The following is a 25,124-nucleotide window of genomic DNA, read 5'->3' as shown; positions in this document are numbered from 1 at the left end:
CCCAGGTACTGATACCTATATCCCTGTACTGAACATCCCCAGGTACTGATACTGATACCTATATCCCTGTACTGAATCCCCAGGTACTGATACCTATATCCCTGTACTGAATCCCCAGGTACTGATACCTATATCCCTGTACTGAATCCCCAGGTACTGATACCTATATCCCTGTACTGAATCCCCAGGTACTGATACCTATATCCCTGTCCCCACTGAACCTCCCCTGAGGTACTGATACCTATATCCCTGTACTGAATCCCCAGGTACTGATACCCTGTACTGATATCCCTGTACTGAATCCCCAGGTACTGATACCTATATCCCTGTACTGAATCCCCAGGTACTGATACCTATATCCCTGTACTGAATCCCAGGTACTGATACCTATATCCCTGTACTGAATCCCCAGGTACTGATACCTATATCCCTGTACTGAATTCCCCAGTACTGATACCTATATCCCTGTACTGAATCCCCAGGTACTGATACCTATATCCCTGTACTGAATCCCCAGGTACTGATACCTATATCCCTGTACTGAATCCCCAGGTACTGATACCTATATCCCTGTACTGAATCCCCAGATACTGATACCTTTATCCCTGTACTGAATCCCCAGGTACTGATACCTATATTCCTGTACTGAATCCCCAGACCCAGACTACAGTTGACTCACATAAGAAGTCAGAGTGCCAGTCCGGTTGGCCGTAGTGTTCAGAGGCCACACACACTGTGTTGAGGAACACCAGCACGATCACAATCCAGTAGAACGCTTGGCTCTTCACTAACTTGCGAATAGAAAATCTGAAAAGAATTTGATTGTTCTGCATTGCCTGTATATTAAAGATATCATATATGTGAGATAGAGTTATATAGGTTGTATTAAAGGTTGTTTTCTTCAATGTTTGTGAAGTATATTCATTGTGTTGAAGTAATATTTCCATGTGTACATGAATGCACACAGCAACTGCTCAATAAATGAGTGAGTGAATTTGGTTTTACACCGCTTTTAGCAATTTTCCAGCAACATCACGGCGGGGAACACCAGAAATGGGCTTCACACATTGTACCCATGTGGGGAATCGAACTCAGCGTCTTCAGCGTGACGAGCCAGCACTTTAACCACTAGGCTACCCCACCACCCCAATTGCTCAGTGAAATAATGTGTTAGTTCTATGACAACTCTATGCAGAATATAGTGGCTCTGTATATAAGGCAAATTATCAAAGGCCATATCTCCCATATCAGCTGGATTTATACATATATACATAGTTGCGATTGTACATATATAAGGTATTGTAAACACAATGTTAGTTATTAAGTGCATGTCAGTGATTGTGGGGCTGTCTTTTCACCCGGACTTTACAATCCCTACTGAGACAGAGTAAATAGCCTGGGATCTAGGTTGACCTGAGCCATATCTAGAACATACCTGAATCTTTTCTCAGCTCTCCAAAATGATCCACATCTGCCATTTAATTTGCGGTTTTTAGCATTTCTTCCTATTCTATTTCCTGGAAAAACAATCATCATAAACATTATTTGGATGAATTAATAGGAACAGGAATATGTAGAATGAGACATTACAGCTTATAAAGTCGTCTGAGCGGAAGGTAAACATTACGCATGGTAGTATTAATTGGAACAAAGGTGTGTATTACCTGGGAAACCACTGAGATCTGACAGAAGGTCTTCATCATTTAGCTCGTTGTTGTCATCATCTGTTTCTTCCCCTTTCAACTGCTTCATCTTCCTGGCTGCTGCACGACGGCGTGCTGAAATATACACACATATATTTCACACAGAACACACATACATTTCACACACAGAACACACATACCTTTCACACACATACCTTTCACACACACACAACAACACACATACCTTTCACACACATACCTTTCACACACACATAATTTCACACACAGAAGATATGTACATTTCACACAAAGGCACACACAGAACACATGTACATTTCACATACTTTTCACACACATTTCATTCAGAGGACACATACATACATTTCACACACACAGGACACACACATACATTTCACACACACAGGACACACACACATACATTTCACACACACAGGACACACACACATACATTTCACACACACACATTTCATTCACACACACATAAATACATTTCACATTTTTCACACATTTCAATGACACACATATACATTTGCCACACACACATACATTTCACACACATGAACACATACACATACATTTTCATACACAGAACACACATACATTTCACACACACACACACATTTCATTCAGAGGACACATACATACATTTCACACACAGAACACACATACATTTGCCACACAGGACACACACACACATTTGGCACATACACACATATTTCGCACACAGGACACACATGTACAGACAACAAGACACATACTAATATTTTATTCCCAGAAGATTCTTATGTATGTTTCACTCTCAGAACACACATAGATTTTACACACACATGTACATGTCACTCACAGCAAATGCACATGCATGTATCTCTATCTCAAAGGTCAAACACACATGTACATTTCTTCTCTCACAGGATGAACAAACACACATGTACATTTCTTCTCTCTCATGATAAACAAACACACATGTACACATTTCTTCTCTCTGGATAAACAAACACACAAGTACACTTCTTTTCTCTCTGGATAAACAAACACACATGTACATTTCTTCTCTCACTGGATAAACAAAGACACATGTACATTTCTTCTCTCTCTGTATAAACAAACACACTTATCTTACTTCACACATAAATGTCGCTTTCTCATTGGCTGAGTGCTCTTCTATTATTTTCAATGTACCCCGCTTACAAGCTAGGTACATTTCAATGTACCCCGCTGTCAATGGCAACTCATCTGGTACTTCGTGGTAGTAATTCTTTATCTCGAATTACATTGAATCACGTATGATGTACGGAAATTACCGATGTTTTGCGAATGCAAATTGATGGAAGGGAGATAACTCTAAATCTGTTTTTCTTGTCAGCAAAGTCTAGTGATGGCTACATAAACATTTGTACCCGTGCTTAAAACAATTCAAAATTAACATTAAGGTGTTCGGTAAGATACATACGTTGTTCACTGGTCCCTCGGGGCCCATGGGTTGATGTACCCTCGATGTTTGTTTATATTCCCCTCGCCCTTTGGGCTCAGGGAACATAAACAAACATCGAGGGTACATCAACCCATGCCCCCCTCGTGACCAGTGAACAACTTATAATATACATTTCTTCTCTCTCTGAATAAACACACACACATGTACACTTCTTCTCTTTCAGAATAAACAAACACACATCTACATTTTTCAACCAGATGATTCACATACATTCACTCCTTCCACAGGCGCAGAATCTGTTCATACAATGACAAATGTTGGTGTGTTCAATACATTAAACAATGAAAGTCAACAACTAACCAATGTCAATTTCTAACAAGAGAAACTATTCAGACTGTATTTATAATATACTTTCAAAAACATTTTCTTTGTAATTTACATATATGTGAATTAAATCAGTACTCCAGTAAACAGTTATACCATAGTGTGTCAGCTTAATGTGGGAGGGGATCTTGATGTGACGCGGGTCTCAAACAGTGAGTGAGTATGGTTTCACACCGCTTTTAGCAATATTCCAGCAATATCACGACGGGAGACACCAGAAATGGCCCTCACACATTGTACCGATGTGAAGATCGAACCCAGGTCTTTGGCATGACAAGCCAACGCTTTAACCTCTAGGCTACCCACCTGCCCCAGGTCACAAAGACGGTACTGACAAACCAAGGGACATAATCAGGCCATGAAGGATTTGAACCCATGGGTATCTGGCATGCCAAGAACATGCAACTCCTGTAGTGCTTTGCCTGATTGGGCCACACCCACCTCAATCAGCAATATGTCTACATATCAAGTCTACAAATATACAATCATCAATCATGTTCTTTTAGAAACACAAAACAGGTTTACTACTTTCCTGAAAAGTAAAACACTGACAACTCATGCACATTCCAAAAAAATACAATGAACATATATCATGATAATTCCTTGGGTTAAATGTACCAATTCTTTCAGAAAACAGAGATCAGTAATATGAATATTGTGGCTGCTGAAATCTGAAAGACATTCACCAAGTCATCCTTCACCAGCAATGTAGTCAAGGCTACTCTAATGTAATGTGTGCAAGTCAGGAATGGGACTTGTCACATACACTCTCATCTACATATAATACGTGGCTTTTATCAGGGCTATTTTGCTTTCAATGATGTCTGTGTGAAGAAAGTTTCAAAAATAGACAAATCTGTCCACATAATTAGGGCAATATTTGCTATCTGACAATTATGGCACTATATGAAGATGAGAGTGTATATATGAAAGAATCAACAGATGATGAAGAAGTAGTTATACCTTTCACATAATGATTATGTAATAGACAGGGTTTAACCATCCTCAGATCCTGAAGGTCCGGGTTAGAATTGATCTTCAGTAACCCATGCTTGTCGTAAGAGGCGACTAACAGGATTGGGTGGTCAGGCTCGCTGACTTGGTTGACACATGTCATCGGTTCCCAACTGCGCAGATCAGTGCTTTTGCTGTTGATAACTGGATTGTCTGGTCCAGACTCGATTATTTAGAGACTGCCGCCATATAGCTGGAATATTGCTGAGTGCGGTGTAAAACTTAATTCACTCACTCACACAACCATCCTCAGTTCATAATGACTCTTGTATATTCATCAGCTGCTATAGTCCTACCAGAAAGACAACACAGGTGTGGGTTAGGCCAGGGACCCTACTGAACCCTACACTATTCCATGTTGAGGTATGAGTCTGGGTTTGGGATGGTTGTCTGGCAGCCCCTCACCCAAGCTCCTAGTCATGGGTAGGCAAAGGGTGGTAATAATGGGGTGGTTCAGGAGGATGGGTGTGGATCCAACCTTTGTCTGATGGCCTGCCAACCAGTCGGTTACCCCTGTCGCTCAACAGCAAGTCCACATCAATACAGTTTGACAACTGTGGGGAATCTGGACATTTGTCAACTTTGCAAACACCATACTCTTCCAACACCTCCTCAGGGACGCCATATTTCACGGTGCTGTTGCTACCAGTGGAGTCTGTGGACAACTGCCCCCCGGACGACCACGTACAATTTGGGTTTGGGTAACCAACTTTACCGTTTGAATCTGTTTGTAAAATCAACTTTAGAATGAATCTTTAACTAAAACAACATGTTACAAAAGTGTCCTGTATCTGTAGAAAATATTCAAAGGCTATGGCTACGTCTTGTTTAACATTCAAACACCATGTACAAGATTTCATGCAAATACATTGGTTTAATTACCATTACAAGGGGAAACATTCCATGCACAAAATAAAATAAAAACAACACCATGCCATCATGAAGCTGTAAATTGTAATAATAAAATCAAAGCATACACCACCTGCAGTATCCTGTAAGACATGGAGAGAATCAGCTCGCCTGGATAGTCAACAAGCTGGACGTGGATGTTTAGGGGTGGTGGTAGGAGGTTTATAAATTTCAATCACTTCTTTCATAGGACAGATGTATCCCAGGGTTAATACTGTTGTTACACACACACACACACACACACACACACACACACACACACACATCCCAGGGTTAATACTGTTGTTACACACAAACATGTATCCCGGGGTTAATACTGTTGGTACACACACGCACAAACATGTATCCCAGGGTTAATACTGTTGGTACACACACACACACACACACACACACCCACACACACACACCCAAACACAAACACACACACACACACACACACACCAGGGTTAATACTGTTGTTACACACACACACACACACACACACACACACACACACACACACACACACATGTATCCCAGGGTTAATACTGTTGGTACACACATATCCCAGGGTTAATACTGTTGGTACACACACACACACACATGTATCCCAGGGTTAATACTGTTGGTACACAGACACATATATTCCAGGGTTAATACTGTTGTCACACAGACACACACACATGTATCCCAGGGTTAATACTGTTGATACACACACACACACACACACACACACACACACACACACACACATGTTATTCCAGAGTTAATACACACACAGACACATATATCCCAGAGTTAATACTGTTGTCACACACACACACACACACACATGTATCCCAGGGTTAATACTGTTGTTACACAGACACACACATATCCCAGGGTTAATACTGTTGATACACAGACACACACATATCCCAGGGTTAATACTGTTGATACACAGACACACACATATCCCAGGGTTAATACTGTTGATACACAGACACACATGTATCCCAGGGTTAATACTGTTGTTACACAGACACACACATGTACCACAGGGTTAATACTGTTGTCACACAGACACACATGTATCCCAGGGTTAATACTGTTGTTACACAGACACACACATGTACCACAGGGTTAATACTGTTGTCACACAGACACACATGTATCCCAGGGTTAATACTGTTGTCACACACACACACACACACACACACACACACACATGTATCCCAGGGTTAATACTGTTGTTACACAGACACACACATATCCCAGGGTTAATACTGTTGATACACAGACACACACATGTACCACAGGGTTAATACTGTTGATACACAGACACACATGTATCCCAGGGTTAATACTGTTGTCACACACACAGACACAGACACACACACAGACACACACATATCCCAGGGTTAATACTGTTGGTACTCATGCACCCTTGGATTAACACCAGTGGCGGTATTCATAAAAGAACTAAAGTCTGAAAGAAGACTTAGCAGTTTACCTTTCCTGACTTTCAGACAAGCAACCTAGGCTTAAGTTTTGGCCATCCCTCACTTAAATCTTAAGACTTGGTTAGTGTTAACTACAAAGTGTTGGACTTAAGTCAGTAAACAAAATATATAGCTGCCATACCACTGAGGCTCTCTTGTTCCACCAATGAGTGAGTGAGTGAGTTTAGTTTTACGCTGTACTCAGCAATATTCCAGCTATATGGCAGCGGTCTGTAAATAATCGAGTCTGGACCAGACAATCCACTGATTAACAGCATGAGCATCAATTGTGCAATTGGGAACCGATGACACCCGATCCCATTAGTCACCTCTTACGACAAGCATGGATTACTGAAGGCACATTCTAACCCGGACCTTCACGGTCTGTTCCACCAAAGAAGGCAAAGGCTTGATGAATAGAATGATGTGGAGGAATACATCTGGCGATACCATTCAGATTGAAATGGTCTTAGGTTTGTCACCAATGTAATAACACCAGACATAGCGTCTGCAACTAACAATAACCACTAGGGGTGTCGCGATACGCGAATGTATCGATGCATCGATGTATCGATGAAACGATATGCGATACATGCTTGCGTGTATCAATTCCTATTTTAAAACTTGATCGATTCAAATTTTTATGCTATATCCATCTCCTTCAAAGTCTTGATAGTAAAATTATACGAGACCGCTCCGATAAATAGATGTAGCTAGCTTTACTTAAAAAATAGGTTGGAAACTAACATCTTTTGTGATTGGCTAGACTATTTTGATGGACCAATCAGCGAACGCGTACGTTGCCGGTAAGGTAATGCTATGAACAGGCCGAAAATTATGTATCGCGATACGTATCGTATCGTGACCTTAAAATCGTGATACGTATCGTATCGTGAGATTGGTGTATCGTGACACCCCTAATAACCACACACTTGACCCGGCACACTCAGTGCTGATTCCATTTAGACGCTCTGCAACAGGAAAGATTCTGTTGTGTAGAGCAGATGATCAAGGTGTCAGCCAGACCACCTTTTCTAGTGTTGTCAATCAGTGCATCACACGTTTGTCATCTGTCATATTGTCAAAAAGTTTGTTCCATGTCCACCCAGACCAAGGTTCCCTTCCAAAACAGGATGGACTGCTTGTACAACTCCGTCAACACTAGAAGAACATCTTCGGCCCAGTTCTGCTTCATCTTCTTTACATTTATTTTTGACATATTTTTCACCAGAATTTTAAACATAACTGGGAATCCCACAGAGGACATGTGCATATGTAAGATGAAAATCAATTATCTTTTCTTTGGATACTAGCTACGTTCTGGATTTAGCAGAAACTTACATGTAGCCGAGTCAGATTTCAGAAACCTAGGTTTTGACCTGAGAAAGACCTCAGTTTTTCTATGAATACCACCTAGGTGTTTTAGAAAGTGTATATTATCAGTTGTTTTTTTAACATAAGGCTATCAGGTTTGAAGCTGAGCATGACGACAGACAAACATAACGACAGACCACAGCACCGAGGAGAGTGTAAAAAGGTCGACGTACCATACATACCTTCCATGATTTTTAACTTTTCTTCATCTGTGGTTTTTTCTTCACTGAGTATCACTTCTTCTAGAGCGAAGCGAACATAGCATTAGTGGTGAACATGGTGGTGAATGAGGTGTTGGTGGTGAAGGTGGTGTTGGTTGTGAAGGTTGTGTTGGTTGTGAAGGTCGTGTTGGTTGTGTTGGTGGTGAAGGTGGTGTTGGTTGTGAAGGTGGTGTTGGTGGTGAAGGTGGTGTTGGTTGTGTTGGTGGTGTAGGTTGTGTTGGTGGTGAAGGTGGTGTTGGTGGTGAAGGTAGTGTTGGTGTGTTGGTGGTGAAGGTGGTGTTGGTGGTGAAGGTGGTGTTGGTTGTGTTGGTGGTGTAGGTTGTGTTGGTGGTGTTGGTGGTGAAGGTGGTGTTGGTGGTGAAGGTAGTGTTGGTGTGTTGGTGGTGAAGGTGGTGTTGGTGGTGAAGGTGGTGAAGGTGATGTTGGTGGTGAAGGTTGTGTTGGTGGTGTTGATGATGAAGGTGGTGTTGGTGGTGAAGGTGGTGTTAGTGGTGAAGGTGGTGTTGGTGGTGAAGGTGGTGAGTGAGTGAGTGAGTGAGTTTAGTTTTACGCCGCACTCAGCAATATTCCAGCTATATGGCGGCGGTCTGTAAATAATCGAGTCTGGACCAGACAATCCAGTGATCAACAGCATGAGCATCGATCTGCGCAATTGGGAACCGATGACATTTGTCAACCAAGTCAGCGAAACTGACCACCCGATCCCGTTAGTCGCCTCTTACGACAAGATAGTCGCCTTGTTATGGCAAGCACATGGGTTGCTGAAGACCTATTCTACCCCGGATCTTCACGGGTCGTGAAGGTGGTGTTGGTGTTGTTGGTGGTGTTGGTGGTGAAGGTGGTGTTAGTGGTGTTGATGGTGAAGATAGTGTTGGTGGTGAAGGTGGTGAAGGTGGTGTTGATGGTGAAGATGGTGAAGGTGGTGTTGGTGGTGTTGGTGGTGTTGATTGTGTTGGTGGTGAAGGTGGTAAAGGTGGTGAAAATGGTGTTGGTGTTGAAGGTGGTGAAGGTGGTGTTGGTGGTGAAGGTGGTGAAGGTGGTTGTTGGTGGTGAAGGTGGTGTTGGTGGTGTTGGTGGTGAAGGTGGTGAAGGTGGTGTTGGTGATGAAGGTGGTGTTGGTGGTGAAGGTGGTGTTGGTGGTGTTGGTGATGAAGGTGGTGTTGGTGGTGAAGGTGGTGTTGGTGATGAAGGTGGTGTTGGTGGTGTTGGTGATGAAGGTGGTGTTGGTGGTGAAGGTGGTGTTGGTGATGAAGGTGGTGTTGGTGATGAAGGTGGTGTTGGTGGTGAAGGTGGTGTTGGTGGTGAAGGTGGTTGTTGGTGTTGGTGATGAAGGTGGTGTTGGTGGTGAAGGTGGTGTTGGTGATGAAGGTAGTGTTGGTGGTGTTGGTGATGAAGGTGGTGTTGGTGGTGAAGGTGGTGTTGGTGATGAAGGTGGTGTTGGTGGTGAAGGTGGTGTTGGTGGTGAAGGTGGTTGTTGGTGTTGGTGGTGAACATAGTGTTGGTGGTGTACGTGGCTTTGATGGTGACTGCAAGCATGTTGTCAGTGCCTTGGCTAAATATACAGCTACATCGCTACGGCAACATAAAGTTAGTGGTGACTGTCATCATGTTGTCAATGCCTTTACTAAATATACAGCTATATCACCATGACAACATTTTGTTTGTGGTGACTGCCAGCATGTTGTCAGTGTCATGACTAAATATACAGCTATAGTAAAAATGAAATGAAGCGAAGCCTACCCGCTTTGCAAATCCACTCCAGGTATCCATTCAACTCCCGTTCTATCTGTTGCTGTCTACGTAGCTTGAAGAACGCTCTACGGTTTTCTACTCTTTCTCTCTCTTTGGCAAATTCGCTGGAGAAAGGAAAGATTTGTATCACAAAAAAGTGTTTCAATATATGCAGGTACTTTTACAATTGAGTAAGTCAAGGAATGTTGCTACCATAAGTGAGTGAGTTTAGTTTTACGCCGCACTCAGCAATATTCCAGCAATATGGTGGCAGTCTGTAAATAATCGAGTCTGGACCAGACAATCCAGTGATCAAAAGCATGAGCATTAATCTACGCAATTGCGATAATGTGACATGTGTCAACCAAGTCACCGAGCCTGACCACCCGATCCTGTTAGTCGCCTCTTACGACAAGCATGGGTTACTGAAGATCAATTCTAACCCTGATCTTCACGGGTCAGCAGTGACATAAGCAAGAGGCCACAACATCAGACACATGAAGAGCATCAAACTTACTGAGTCTAACCACCCAATTCTCTTTGACTGTTTCTTACAATAATAATAACAATTATTTCACAATAGGAGGGGTGGATTTTAACCAGGATTGTATAAATAAACTTGATACAAACGTTTGTCTATGTTTTTCAGGTATTCCTGTGTGATGTAAAAATTATGAATTAACTTGTGTTTTCAATCCCAGGTGGAGGTAAAAAGGCCCTAGTAATAGTAATGACAAAAGCCTGAATGAATCTGAAACCAACTACAGCTGATAGTTGTAACACTTTCAAAAAAGGTAATCTTTGAATTATTTATTCACATACACACAGAGATCAAAATGGATTCCTTTTCGGAGTGATGTTCAAGGATTGTGGAACTATTTCTGAATTTAATCACATTGTGTTCAAAACACACAGGCTTTCAGTTGGTCAAAGCTTAAAGCTTCGAGACAAATTGGTTGGTGAACATTTTGAATGAATGAGGCCTACAGGTCATGTGACGCCTGTGATGTCATGTGATGCCTGTGATGTAAACAAGCTTGGATATTGATCGAAAGCCTAACGCTGCTTGTATTTGCTGACTTGCATTGAGGATGGATCATCCAACACTCCGCTACTGCTGCTACTGCAGTAGTATTGATTGGTGGATATCGATCCACATTCAGAATTAGCAAAATCGGTCCATCGCACGTCTTGGAATGAATGGCTCACTGAAAGGCTTTGACTCTTTTTTGATCTCTACAATCGAAAACGGCTGAAGTGACCCACTTCATTGCTACATTTACATAATTACATCCTAGTCTTGGACCACAGAGATTCATGAAAGATTGAGGAAAGGCAGTCATTGCTAATTGCTCATCAATTTCAGACGAGGACTGTCTTTCAAACAAAACAAAGGGTTAACAGCGTGTTGTCAACAACATGGTCATCAACAAGTGGTCAACAAGGGTCATCAACAAGTGGTCAACAAGGGTCATCAATATGTGGTCAACAAGGGTCATCAACAAGTGGTCAACAAGGGTCATCAACAAGTGGTCAACAAGTGATCAATATGTGGTCAACAAGGGTCAGTCAACAAGGGTCATCAACAAGGGTCATCAACAAGCGGTCAAACAAGGGTCATCAACAAGTGGTCAACAACAAGGGTCATCCAGACGTGGTCAACAACGAGGGTCATCCAGACGTGGTCAACAACGGTTAGACTGAGCTGAAGGAAAGATGCCCTGGTTGCAGGCTACACTCACAGCTGACGTCAGCAGATTAATATAGAACCTTCAGGAACATCTCTTGTCCAGAATAGTCTTATTTAAGATCTTGAAGAGTCTCAGACATCAAGAACAACTCTGGAGCTTAAGAAAATCTTATCTGCCTGTCTAACCATATATATCTCTCTTGAATTGTGTTGGGAATCAGAAACCAAATCCACTATCGGTTATTGGAGGACTTATGGTGAACGATTATCGATTATAATCGAAATATAATATATACATTTTTAGTGTAATGACCAATTTTAAAGGTTTTTCCTAATTAATGGTTTTTTATAACTAATACTGTCATGCAATGAAATGCATGCATGCAAGAAAGACACAGTTGAGCGCTGTTGAGCGCATGTTTCTTCGTGAATATTCGTCAAATTTAATGGTTAGTTTACTTCATTCAAGTGTGTTATACTAAAACAACAAAATTCTGATTAATTGAAAATATGTTTTTTACAATCGATAACAATGTTTAATCCTTCTTTTAATCGATTTTCGATTTATTTTTGATCATCGGAACACCACTACTCTTGCATCTATGAATGTTGCAGTATAATGAAACCCAACCTGATTCAAGTGTTTGTAGTTTATACAGTAGTGAGTGAGTTTAGTTTTATGCTGCTCTCAGCACTATTCCAGCAATATCACGGCGGGGACACCAGAAATGGGCTTCACACATTGTACCCATGTGGGGAATCGAGCCCAGGTCTTCGTCGTGACGAGCAAACGCTTTAACCACTAGGCTACCCCACCATGCAGTAACTAGAAATGGGATGCATTTGAAGATAACTAGCATCATTTATCCATATTTACACCAAATCTTAAAAAATCAAGATTCAAATAACCCTCAAAGTGACACTATTTTTCATTTAGTGCAGAATCAATATGAAAAGATTGTCATGACGTCAATGTATGGTATAAATACAAATAGACTAACATGAGCAATCTTTAAGCATGATATATTCAAATTTCTGTCAGTCATATGAGATTGTGTAAAAAAACAATCATTATGTCAAAGAGGTGTTTAGACTGATATCTATTCAGAAATCCACCAAAGGCAGGACTGATATGATCAAAGGAAAACTTGCAATAATAACAAAATGGAGCCTGTTTCACCGTGCGACGACCATCATAAGTCTATGTTTAACTATATAATAGGCACTACCGTACTTGTAGCTGCAATAACTTTCTGAAACAGAACCGATTTTCTCTGCCTCTATTTAAAGCTTTAAAATTACCCAAAGCATATGGGAATCACACTTAATGGTAGATAGATAATCAAGTTTTTATTTTCATTTGGTACAAATTTAAGCAGACAGTAAGACGATATTTACCTACCACAAGAACATAGCTTCTTATGGTTTACAAGATGATTCAAGATAACTTTTATATGTACTCATATTCTCGAAGCTTCTGATGCTGGGTAATATTTGATAACATATCCATCCATCATAACATCAATGCATATTAATTATGATTGTGTGTTTAATTAATAAGGACTAAATGAACAGAAAAACTTCAATGACAAATTGCACAATATAGCTATGAAAATTGCAATAGGATTTCCCTAGTTTCTTCTGTATGTCCCCTAATAGACAGATTGCTGTGAGCTATGGTAGTGACAGTTCCGCTAATATACTTAATACCCATTGATAAATACCGGTAATGTTTAATTGATACCTTTTAAATATCCAGTGAGTAAATTTATCTGTAAATTGCTTTTATTCCATAAACTGACTATTTACTGAAACAATTTTATAGTTGATAATAATAATAATAATTATTTGCTGGGGTGAAACATCCTCTAAATGGGGTGAAACTGTATGGGGTGAATGTGTTGGGGTGAAACTGTATGGGGTGAATGTGTTGGGGTGAAACTGTATGGGGTGAATGTGTTGGGGTGAAATAACCTGTAACCAAAAGAACTGTTGTGACCATGTGACCACGAAATATTGTTGCCATTGATGAAAACACAGTACGTACCCACTGAGGACTCCCAGTACTAGATTCAACATGAAGAATGATCCCAGGACGATGAGAGGTATAAAATATAAAAAGTTGAAATTGCTCCCTAAGGCATCATTTGTCTGAAAAATAAAAAAAACATTCATTATTATTTGGAAACATGTAACTAAACTGGAAGGTCATGCGGAGCACTGAATCAATTTCTGTTGTGACATGTAGACTAGAGTTGGAAACAACAGATTACTACTGAACCAGTAGCAATGACATACAGGAGAAGTTGTCACAACCAAGTTTAGGTTTCCGTTTGGACTGAGTCATTGAATATGGTATCATGCGGTTTTTAGCTTTCAGCAATATTTCGCAAAAACATGAAGGTGGGAAGACACCTGAGTAAGTGAATATAGTTTTACGTCGCTTTTAGCACTATTCTAGCAATATCACGGAGGGGGACACCAGAAACGGGCTTCACACATTGTACCCATGTGGGGAATCAAACCGGGTCTTCGGCATGACGAGCTTTAACCCTTAGACTACCCCACCGCCCCCAGGAGACACCTGACATGGCCTTCAAATGCTGTAACCATGTGATGAATTAAGCATGGGTCTTTGGCCATTAATGTGAGTGAATATTTTAGCCATGAGGCTGCCCCATCTCCCTTTTTGTGTTGGAACGAGGGTGAAAACAAATGTTGATTATTCTTTCTTCTTAGATGTCAATAAACACTCAACTCATCCAAAAGAATCTGTAGAGAGTGAGTGAGTGAGTGAGTGAGTGAGTGTGAGTTTTACACCGCTTTTAGCAATATTCCAGCAATATCATGGCGGGGGACACCACAAATGGGCTTCACACATTGTACCCATGTAGGGAATCGAACGAATCTGTAGAGAAGAATGTTTGGATATGAATATTCATTCAGTACATAAAATCTCTGAGAAGAAATCGTCTTGTAATTTGGTCCGTCTTGTGTAACTTACATAGTACAAAACTGTGGTCCATCCTTCCATGGTTATGCACTGGAACACTGTTAACATAGCGTAGCCGATGTTATCAAAGCTGGTGATTCCATAGTTGGGGCCCTGCCAACCTTCTTTACATTTAGATATATTTAATTGGCACTTAAAACCTCCTGCAGAATTGGGATTTTTTGCACACGGTCGTATATCAGGTTCATCACCATAATCGATGTCACCTGGAAGAAAAATCATAACATAAGTCAACAACTTCTGGAAAATCAGAAAATTGTTAATCAAGTAATAAAATTGAAATCAGCCAGTATTAGGTAGATACATGTATCAGAATATTCAAAAATATATTTAGTTGCCATGTACATTTGAAAAAATAAATAAATGGAACATATTTGTATCTATTTTGTAAGGTGGTATGCCTCCAATTTGCAAAATAACATGACATGTTCCAGATGTCAACATCCTGACATTCTTTCTAATTTGATCAGTTTCTTAATTCCTACATAGAAATGGCTGCAATATCAACAATATCAGCCTACAAAGTACTTCAATCATTAACTAGCTACCTACAAAGTATTTCATCCCTAACCAGACAACCAACAAGTACTTCATCCTTAACTAGACCATCCACAAAGGACTTCAATCCCTAACCAGACAGTCTACAAGTACTTCATCCTTAACTAGACCATCCACAAAGGACTTCAATCCCTAACCAGACAGCCTACAAGTACTTCATCCTTAACTAGAACATCCATAAAGGACTTCAATCCCTAACCAGACAGCCAACAAGTACTTCATCCTTAACTAGACCATCCATAAAGGACTTCAATCCCTAACCAGACAGCCTACAAGTACTTCATCCTTAACTAGAACATCCATAAAGGACTTCAATCCCTAACCAGACAGCCAACAAGTACTTCATCCTTAACTAGAACATCCATAAAGGACTTCAATCCCTACTTCATCCTTAACTAGAAATTTTGAGTTCACTTCATCCATTAACTAGAGCATCCATAAAGGACTTCTTCATCCCTAACTAGACAGTCAACAGGTTTGTCCTTAACCAGAAGATCCACAAGGCTTCATCCTTAACTAGAACAGGTAATCCCATCCTAACCAGACAGACTCAAGTACTTCATCCTTAACTAGACCATCCACAAAGGACTTCAATCCCTAACCAGACAGCCAACAAGTACTTCATCCTTAACTAGACCATCCACAAAGGACTTCAACTCATCCTAACCAGACAGCCAATCCCTAACAAGTACTTCATCCTTAACTAGAACATCCATAAAGGACTTCAATCCCTAACCAGACAGCCAACAAGTACTTCATCCTTAACTAGACCATCCACAAAGGACTTCAATCCCTAACCAGACAGTCTACAAGTACTTCATCCTTAACTAGAATATCCACAAAGGACTTCAATCCCTAACCAGACAGTCTACAAGTACTTCATCCTTAACTAGACCATCCACAAAGGACTTCAATCCCTAACCAGACAGTCTACAAGTACTTCATCCTTAACTAGACCATCCACAAAGGACTTCAATCCCTAACCAGACAGCCTACAAGTACTTCATCCTTAACTAGAACATCCACAAAGGACTTCAATCCCTAACCAGACAGGACTTCAACAAGTACTTCATCCTTAACTAGACCATCCATAAAGGACTTCAATCCCTAACCAGACAGTCTACAAGTACTTCATCCTTAACTAGACCATCCATAAAGGACTTCAATCCCTAACCAGACAGCCTACAAGTACTTCGGTCCTTAACTAGACTGTCCACAAAGGACTTCAATCCCTAACCAGACAGCCTACAAGTACTTCATCCTTAACTGGACCATCCACAAAGGACTTCAATCCCTAACCAGATAGCCTACAAAGTTTGTCAATCGTTCGACAACTGCCCTTCCCAGATGGTAAGTGATAGAAGTATAAAACCTGAAGCTAGGAAATTTTGATGCAACATTCAGAATGAGCACCTAGTTTTCTAATAAGAAAAGAGTCAGTTTGTGTTATGAAGATCTGGCAGGTACCCATGTTGGTCCATGACTCAGTAGTGAGTGAGTGAGTGAGTTTAGTTTTACGCCGCACTCAGCAATATTCCAACTACATGACGGCCTTCTGTAAGTAATCGAGTCTGGACCAGACAATCCAGTGATCAACAGCATGAGCATCGATCTACGCAATTGGGAACTGATGGCATGTGTCAACCAAGTCAGCAAGCCTGACCACCCGATCCAGTTAGTTGCCTCTTACGACAAGCATGGGTTACTGAAGATCAATTCCAACCCGGATCTTCACAGGTCCATGACACAGGATCAACCAGAATCCTTCTGTACTATGGAACAAGAACTCTCTCCGTCCCAATGCTGTGTGGCTTGGGTTTAGATGGACGTCCATCTGATTCCATTATGCAGTCAAAACCAGCTAAATACAATCCACACACAATACTAAGGATATTTGTGCAAAAACATTCAGAATATTCAAAATAGAAGCAATGTTTTATGTCTTCTAACTGTTAACAATTCCAGTATATAATCTTTCTTCCATTAATCCCAAATAAGTATTGCTGTTTTAGGTATTGAAAGGAAAGAATGATAAGGTAATATCAAAGTCACAAATGAGCACAAAAAAATCACTTGGGGACTGAGGGCCTATACGATTTAAGCATTATATGTACAATTGCATGTATCACAAAGTTGACCCTTGATGTAATGGAATCCTTGAAAAATGTCTATTTCTGTAAATTATAAGTTCATTTTCTTAAGGTATATTTAGCTGAATTTACCAAATATAATTCAAAATTGCTCTTTGATTAGGAGATAAATTATTAACAGAAAACATTATTATTTGGTATTTGAAAATATGAACATGTTAAACCATATATAGTTTTGAATAAATTATGTTTTTAAAGAAAGAATCAATATTTGGTTTCCCTACTTATGTAGTTTAATACCAGCTACATTGCATGTATGTGATATCATTGCATGAAATACTCACCTAACGTTCTACCAAATTGGTTTTTGAAACAAGCGTTGTGGAAAGCACCGGAATAGAACTCCAGGCCCACGATTGCAAAGATGATGATTGCAAAAAGCACCAATAAACACACTTGTAACAGTGGAGCCATGGCTCTTATGATAGATTTCAACACCACCTGCAAACCTGAAATATACAAAAGACGTTTCAGTATACACACTCATTTCAATGAAAGTATTTCTTCACAGTGAAATATAAAAACTTGCTTTTTCATAAGAAGAATATTACAAATGATTTTATTAGAAAAATACTGACTACAGATTAGACAGGTTTGTTACATTTTGAAATTTACATTTTTAAAAAACATTTAAAATTTAAAAACATGTAACACTATTAAAAGAAGATTGAAAGTAATAGCTAAATGTTATATATACACATAACTGCTTTTTAAAGACAAGAAAAATGAAAAAAAAAAATGTTTGTGGTTTTACATACATTCAAAACAGAGACATACAAATACGTTTCTGTCAGTGCTGTGTATACTGAAATTTTGAAATACATCATCAAGAGATCATCACATGTGATTCAGGGTTTATTGTTCATTGTGCATTTATCAAACTTCCCATCGATAAAAGGCAATTTTAATTTCCTTAGATCAAAATTAACAATGTCGTCCAATACTGGCTTCAGATGAATATTGTTTCAATATGGAGGGTTGAGAACCTCCAGTAGGGGTACCAAATATAGTGATGATGATAGTATAGATGACATCTCTTGGTCAACCACTTAGTGAGTGTTTTACAAAACATTGACAGAAACTGTTCATATTCTTTTCTCAGTATTGTAAAAAGTTAAAAATTAATTATCTCGGAAATAATAACAGCTCTATAAGCTTCTTGCAAAATTACAAGTAAACTTTGAAGAATTAAAAATATAAATACATGCTTACATTTCATAGAAATGCTGATAGAAATCTCAATAAGAAGTATTGTATTATTATTAGTTTTCAAAATTATAACTACTGATTTAATTAAAAACATCACACACAGTTACGACAGATCATGCATTCAGAAAGAAATGATGCTTCAAATATGTGTTACAAAACTAAAACATATTTACAAACATAAACAAGCATGCTACCAAACACTAATTACATTGATCAGTGATTTACCAAACACAATAGATAACAATGGCTTGGAAATAAGAAATAGCACACACTGGAGATGAGTGATGTAATGACAGAGACACATGATTGACAGGTGGTGGCATGCATTTCCCCCCTCCCTATATCAGAAAATTTAGCCACAATGTCAGCCACATGCACGACAATGATCTCCTCTACCTCGTCTCAAACTCAACAATTTGTAGAATCTTTTGATGAATTTGCATGCTTGAAATCCTTTCAGAAGAATAAGATACTGAATCTAAACATTTTGTTGTAAAATTGCACCAAAAGATGAAATTATTTATCATTTTTTCACCATCTTTGAATTGTTAAACTGTCTGATTATTTGAAATAAATGTTTAAAAAATTGAAATTGTTTTGAAAAGAGCAAGTGTTATCTGATCCAGAAGCTAATGTTTGAGTGTGTTAGACGCAGGAGACGGTAGATGACATGGGGAGATCATGACTAGCTGCTGCCACCTGAATGATAGAGAAACAATGAGCACCGCCACATTGGTGACCAGGCCTTTTGGCGCTGACCACACAGGGTACATACTGGGAATCCCAGACACTAGTTTGAGGGGTCGGAGAACCCTAACGGCTCGGAGGGTACGCAGGTTGAAGGTCGTGGACCCCATCGAACTGAAGTATGTCAGCAAGCTGCAGGACATCAGAGATTATATCAGGTGATGAATGGATGGTTTGGTTGGCAGATGTGGGACAGGTGGGTGGTAGATGGATTGGTAGGAGATAGATGCAGGATAGGTATATGGATTGGTAGGAGATAGATGCAGGACAGGTAGGTGGTAGATAGATTGGTAGGAGATAGATGCAGGACAGGTAGATGTAGATAGATTGGTAGGAGATAGATGCAGGACAGGTAGGTGGTAGATGCAGGATAGGTAGGTGGTAGATGGGTTGGTAGGAGATAGATGTAAGACAGGTAGATGGATTGTTAGGAGATAGGTGCGGGACAGGTAGGTGGTAGATGAATTGGTAGGAGATAGATGCAGGACAGGTAGATGGTAGATGGATTGGTAGGAGATAGATGCAGAACAGGTAGGTGGTAGATGGATTGGTAGGAGATAGATGCAGGACAGGTAGATGGATTGGTAGGAGATAGCAGGATGTAGGTAGGTGGTAGATGGACTGGTAGGAGATAGATGCAGGACAGGTAGATGGATTGGTAGGAGATAGATGCAGGACAGGTAGATGGATTGTTAGGAGATAGATGAAGGATTGGTAGGTGGTAGATGGATTGGTAGCAGACAGATGCTGGATAATAGTGTGGTAGATGGATGATAAATCACAAGGTGAAGTAAGGTAGGATTGTAGACGGTCACAGGGTAAAGAGAGGCTGAATTGTGAATAGAGGGTCACGTGGGTAAGCACAGCCTGGATTGTGGTAGATAGCCACAGGGTAAATGGATGAATGTTTGGAGAGACAGAGAACATAAGGGATACACAAGGAGACAAAGATAGGAGAAAAAGGACAGACTGACAGATCTACAGACAAACACAGAGATCTATATGAATGACCATGTGGAGATGTAGGGAACATAGGATTGTGATAGTGACAATGACAACCTGATAGATGACAACCCAGATGATGACAACACGTGTGATGACAACCCAGATGATGACAACACACTTGATGAAAACCCAGATGATGAAAACCCAGATGATGACAACCCTCTTGATGAAAACCCAGATGATGATGATGACAACCCAGATGATGACATGATAACCAATATGGTGATTTGCATAACATAACTAATTGTCACTCATGTCTGACAATCCACAGGTTACATCTGCCATGATGTATACTAAGGAACGAGGGGGACATCATGTTCCAGATGCAATCTGTGGACACAGGAACAGCAGTTTCCAACATGGTGCACAACATTCTTGCCAACACAAGCTGTATCAATTTGCAAGTTAGCTTCAGCCATGTGGGTAACATAAGCCCCTGATGACAATGATATATGAGCATGTCTACACAAAACTATCAACAATGGTACTACCACTCAAGTTGGTGTCCTTGCTATGTAATCAAGTTCATTCAGCTAGTCTAGGAAGTGTTATTCAAACATGCAAGAGTAGACATGTTAGAAGAGGGCACAGTGTCAGCAATTCAATCTCACCATGACTTGAAAGTCCTCACTGACTGAGAGATATACTTATGGCATGAGAGACTGACGTCAGTCTGGGGAACACTTCAGAAATGGACAATATACTGACCACTGGGATTTCGAATCATGTAAGGAAGAATTGTTGACAATTTCTGGTAGGACACAAACAACATTACCAAACCACAGTTAAACTATAGGGCCTTCATGCAAAATTTTGATCCCAATCATGGGTCATACTTGGGATTCCAGACACCAGCTTCAGGGGTCTTAAAACCCTGACAGCTCGGAGGGTTCGCAGGTCGAAAGATGATGAGGAAGTGCTTGTATGAAGAAGGGTTATAAACCTGCCCGGGGTAAAATAAAACATGTCGATAATAACCCTTTACCATTTGGGGATATCTGGGTTGTGTTTTGGAGTGAAGAGTGACACTGCTTTTTACCGGGAACTAGTTTGAGTTTGAGTGTATGGTTCCATTTCATGTTCTTTTGCTTTTATGGAAATTGTGAATTTTAAAAAATGAACAAAAACGGAAGAAAAGTATAAAATGAAATAGTTTGAAGTAAAGTTTAAAAAATATATATCCAATCTTGACTTTGAAATATATGAAATAATTTCAAAGTTCAATTGACATCAAAGTTTCATGTGAACTTTGTTACAAATCATAAATTGAAAACCAAACTTCAAATGAATTTCTGCAAGCTAGATTTGAAATACAACTAAAGGCAAAATTTAGTTAATGTGAAAACAGATATAGTTCTAAAATATTGAAAATATTGTGTCCAAAGTAGCAGTGATATAAAAACTTTCACCAACCAACTGAAATTATAGGAGAGTTAATGCAGGTGTAAGTATTATGGGCTTCAGAAATTGTAAAATAATAGAAAATGTAAAGGCTCATATGAACAATTTCTAACACAATATGAGAGCTGAAAGAGAGTGTTTAACATGTGTCATACAAGTACATACTGGGGTACAAAATTAGCATACCAGCACCATGGGAATGAAACCTGTTGGAAACTGAATGACAATATGTAAGAAGCAAGGGATGGCTTGCTGGGGATATAAACTGTATTTCATAAAAATAAAATAATTTTCTGATTCTATTCATATTATCTGCTAATCTGTAAATCAAATTAATTTAAAAATACCAGTTTAAAAAAATCTGACTTTTTATACAATGTCTAAATCATGAAGAGAAAAGTGTTTATATTGATACTATTGAAAAGTTAGGTATATTTATGTTTAAAAGATGATGATGGAGAATGGTAAAGGGAGGTAAGCTGTCTACAGGGGTGCCCGTCAATCAACCAGGACCGCCTTGGAGAAATAAGTAAGGGTGTTAATAACCACTCCCCTGTCTATTTCACTCACTCTCTATCCCTGTAACCAATTTCAAGGGTCTTAACACTCGAAGGGATCTTATCAGTGATTGGTCCACCAGCGGGAAAACTAAACCAATAGTTCTGTGAAAGAAAACAGGAATCTGTGACAATTGAGCTGTTGATCATGTTGGAATCGGTGATCAAATAGTTGATCAAGTACATGATGGGATTACCAAGGTTACGGACACCGGTGTCCTTCTTCGGCGATTCCATCAACAGTTTTTAAAAGTCAATCCTTACTCATGACAAGGGCATTGTTTATAAAGACCACCTGGTACACATATTTGGTAAAGCCAATTTTTACACATGGTATGGGCAGCAATATTTAGTAAACCAATGTTTGCACATGGCAAGGGCAGCAATAATTAGTAAAACCAATTTTTACACATGGTAAGGGCAGCAATATTTAGTAAACCAATTTATATACATGGTATGGGCAGCAATATTTAGTAAAGCCAAGTTTTACACATGGTAAGGGCAGCAATATTTAGTAAAGCCAAGTTTTATACATGGTAAGGGCAGCAATATCTAGTAAACCAATTTATATACTAGGTATGGGCATCAATATTTAGTAAAGCCAATTTATACACATGGTAAGGGCATCAATATTTAGTAAACCAATTTTTACACATGGTAAGGGCAGCATGTTATATGTTTGTGTTCCAAGACTTGTGTTGGGAATCGGAAACCAAATCCACTATCAATTATCGGAGGATTGTGGTGAACGATTATCGATTATAATCGAAATATATATTTTTAATGAAATCAACAATTTGAAGGTTTTTCCCCAGGTTTTTTCTAATAAATGTTCCTTATAACTAATACTGTCATGCAATGAAATGCATGCATGGAAGAAAGACACTGGAAGTGTAATTAAACAATGAAAGTAGTTAAAATTTTACAATGCACATAGCTTTATGCTGTTGAACGCATGTTTGTTCGTGAATATTCGTCAAATTTAATCGCTAGTTTACTTCATTCAAATGTTTTAAACTAATACAACAAAATTCCAATTAATCGAAAATATGTTTTTTAACAATTTTTTAATCCTTCTTGCGATCGATTTTCGATTATTTTCGATCATCGGAACACCACTAGTTAAGACCGGTAGTGAGTTGGTCAGATTTATACAAGGATCATACTGTCACCTGTGACTTGCTCATCTCCCTCCCAACTAACATGGTAGCTTAGGATATGAGCCATTATAACTCAGATCTCATGGATGATTCTAAAATCAGTATTTCCCATATTTCAGTTTTCACTGATCGGGGGAACACTCAAAATATGACTGCCTGCAATTAGACATCTCAAATACAAAATGACATCACATGAGGATGAAAACATGTCATTCAACAATTTCAATATCTGAAGGTCATTAAACTTCAATACTACATTAATTTCCATTGTAATATTGATGCCCCAAAAGGCTTAATAGTTACTGTTTAATGACTTTCAGACAAATTGTAATAAATGTAATAAACTAATGACTTACCCTGTAACAACTACTATAAAATCCATTATGTTCCAAATGTTTCGTAGATATGAGCCTTTATGAAGTACAAAACCTAGAGCTACAATTTTTAGTAAAGCTTCCACACAGAAGATGCCCAGAAAGTATATTTCTGTATCATCCTGAAACGAGAGAAACAAGGAGTTAGGATACAGAAACATGGAGTTAGGATACTGGAATATGTGGAAATCTACACGTCGTTGATGACAGACAAATCTTTATGTTTACTCAATAAGCAATTGTGTTTCAGCAGAATTCGACAAATTTTAAGATTGATTCAAGAACTTAATGATATCTTATAATAAATTAGAACTAAAACATACTATAGTTATACATGTTGAAAATTTGAAAACAGATGTGGTTTTGAGTGGGTGTCACTCTGTGTGTGTGTGTGTGAGAGAGAGAGAGAGAGAGAGAGAGAGAGAGAGAGAGAGAGAGAGAGAGAGAGAGAGAGAGAGAGAGAGAGAGAGAGAGAGAGAGAGAGAGAGAAAGAGAGAGAGAGAGAGAGAGAGAGAGAGCAAGAGAGAGAGAAAGAGAGAGAGAGAGAGAGAAAGAGAGAGAAGAGAGAGAGAGAAAGAGAGAGAGAGCAAGAGAGAGAGAGAGAGAGAAAGAGAGAGAGAGAGAGAGAGAGAGAGAGAGAGAGAGAGAGAGAGAGAGAGAGAGAGAGAGAGAGAGAGAGAGAGAGATTATGTGTGCATGTGTGCATAAGTGTGTATGTTTGCGTACAGGTGTGGGTGTGGGTGTGAGAGAAAGGGGCATGCTATTGTATTTTGATTAAAACAGTAAAAAGATGTCATAAAAGGAAACTAATGTGCTCTACATTATAACTTTATTATTATCACTATTATTATTACATTTGTGTTACAGTAGTGAGGTTTGCAGTTTTAGGTTTAGTACTAAATATATAAAGCATAACATTTATATGAACTTTGCACTAATGAATATTATGTTACATTGGGGAATTGTTGCTAACCTTTTCTATAGCCTGTGTGCAAGTATAGTTTAGTACTCAGCCACACAAGTTGTAAATGTATACTACAAATGTGTTTAAACTCATCATTCATTAAATGT

General features: G+C 39.3%; 1 protein-coding gene across 1 annotated transcript in view; it reads right to left on the bottom strand.

The window, feature by feature from the left end:
- The window catches only part of LOC124291256 (voltage-dependent calcium channel type A subunit alpha-1-like), a 299,650-nt gene that overhangs the window by 82,198 nt on the left and 192,328 nt on the right, over positions 1-25,124 (bottom strand). Inside the window, 10 exon segments of the mRNA XM_046728197.1 lie at positions 680-807; positions 1,436-1,517; positions 1,665-1,778; positions 8,411-8,476; positions 10,199-10,314; positions 13,927-14,030; positions 14,884-15,098; positions 17,885-18,049; positions 21,398-21,504; positions 24,036-24,175. Of these exon segments, the coding sequence (XP_046584153.1) occupies positions 680-807; positions 1,436-1,517; positions 1,665-1,778; positions 8,411-8,476; positions 10,199-10,314; positions 13,927-14,030; positions 14,884-15,098; positions 17,885-18,049; positions 21,398-21,504; positions 24,036-24,175 (1,237 nt within the window).

Source organism: Haliotis rubra, unplaced genomic scaffold (genome assembly GCF_003918875.1).
Source record: "Haliotis rubra isolate DU_JTF1 unplaced genomic scaffold, ASM391887v1 Scf488, whole genome shotgun sequence".
Taxonomy (NCBI): Eukaryota; Metazoa; Mollusca; class Gastropoda; order Lepetellida; family Haliotidae; genus Haliotis; species Haliotis rubra.
This window is presented reverse-complemented; position numbering and strand designations above follow the sequence as displayed.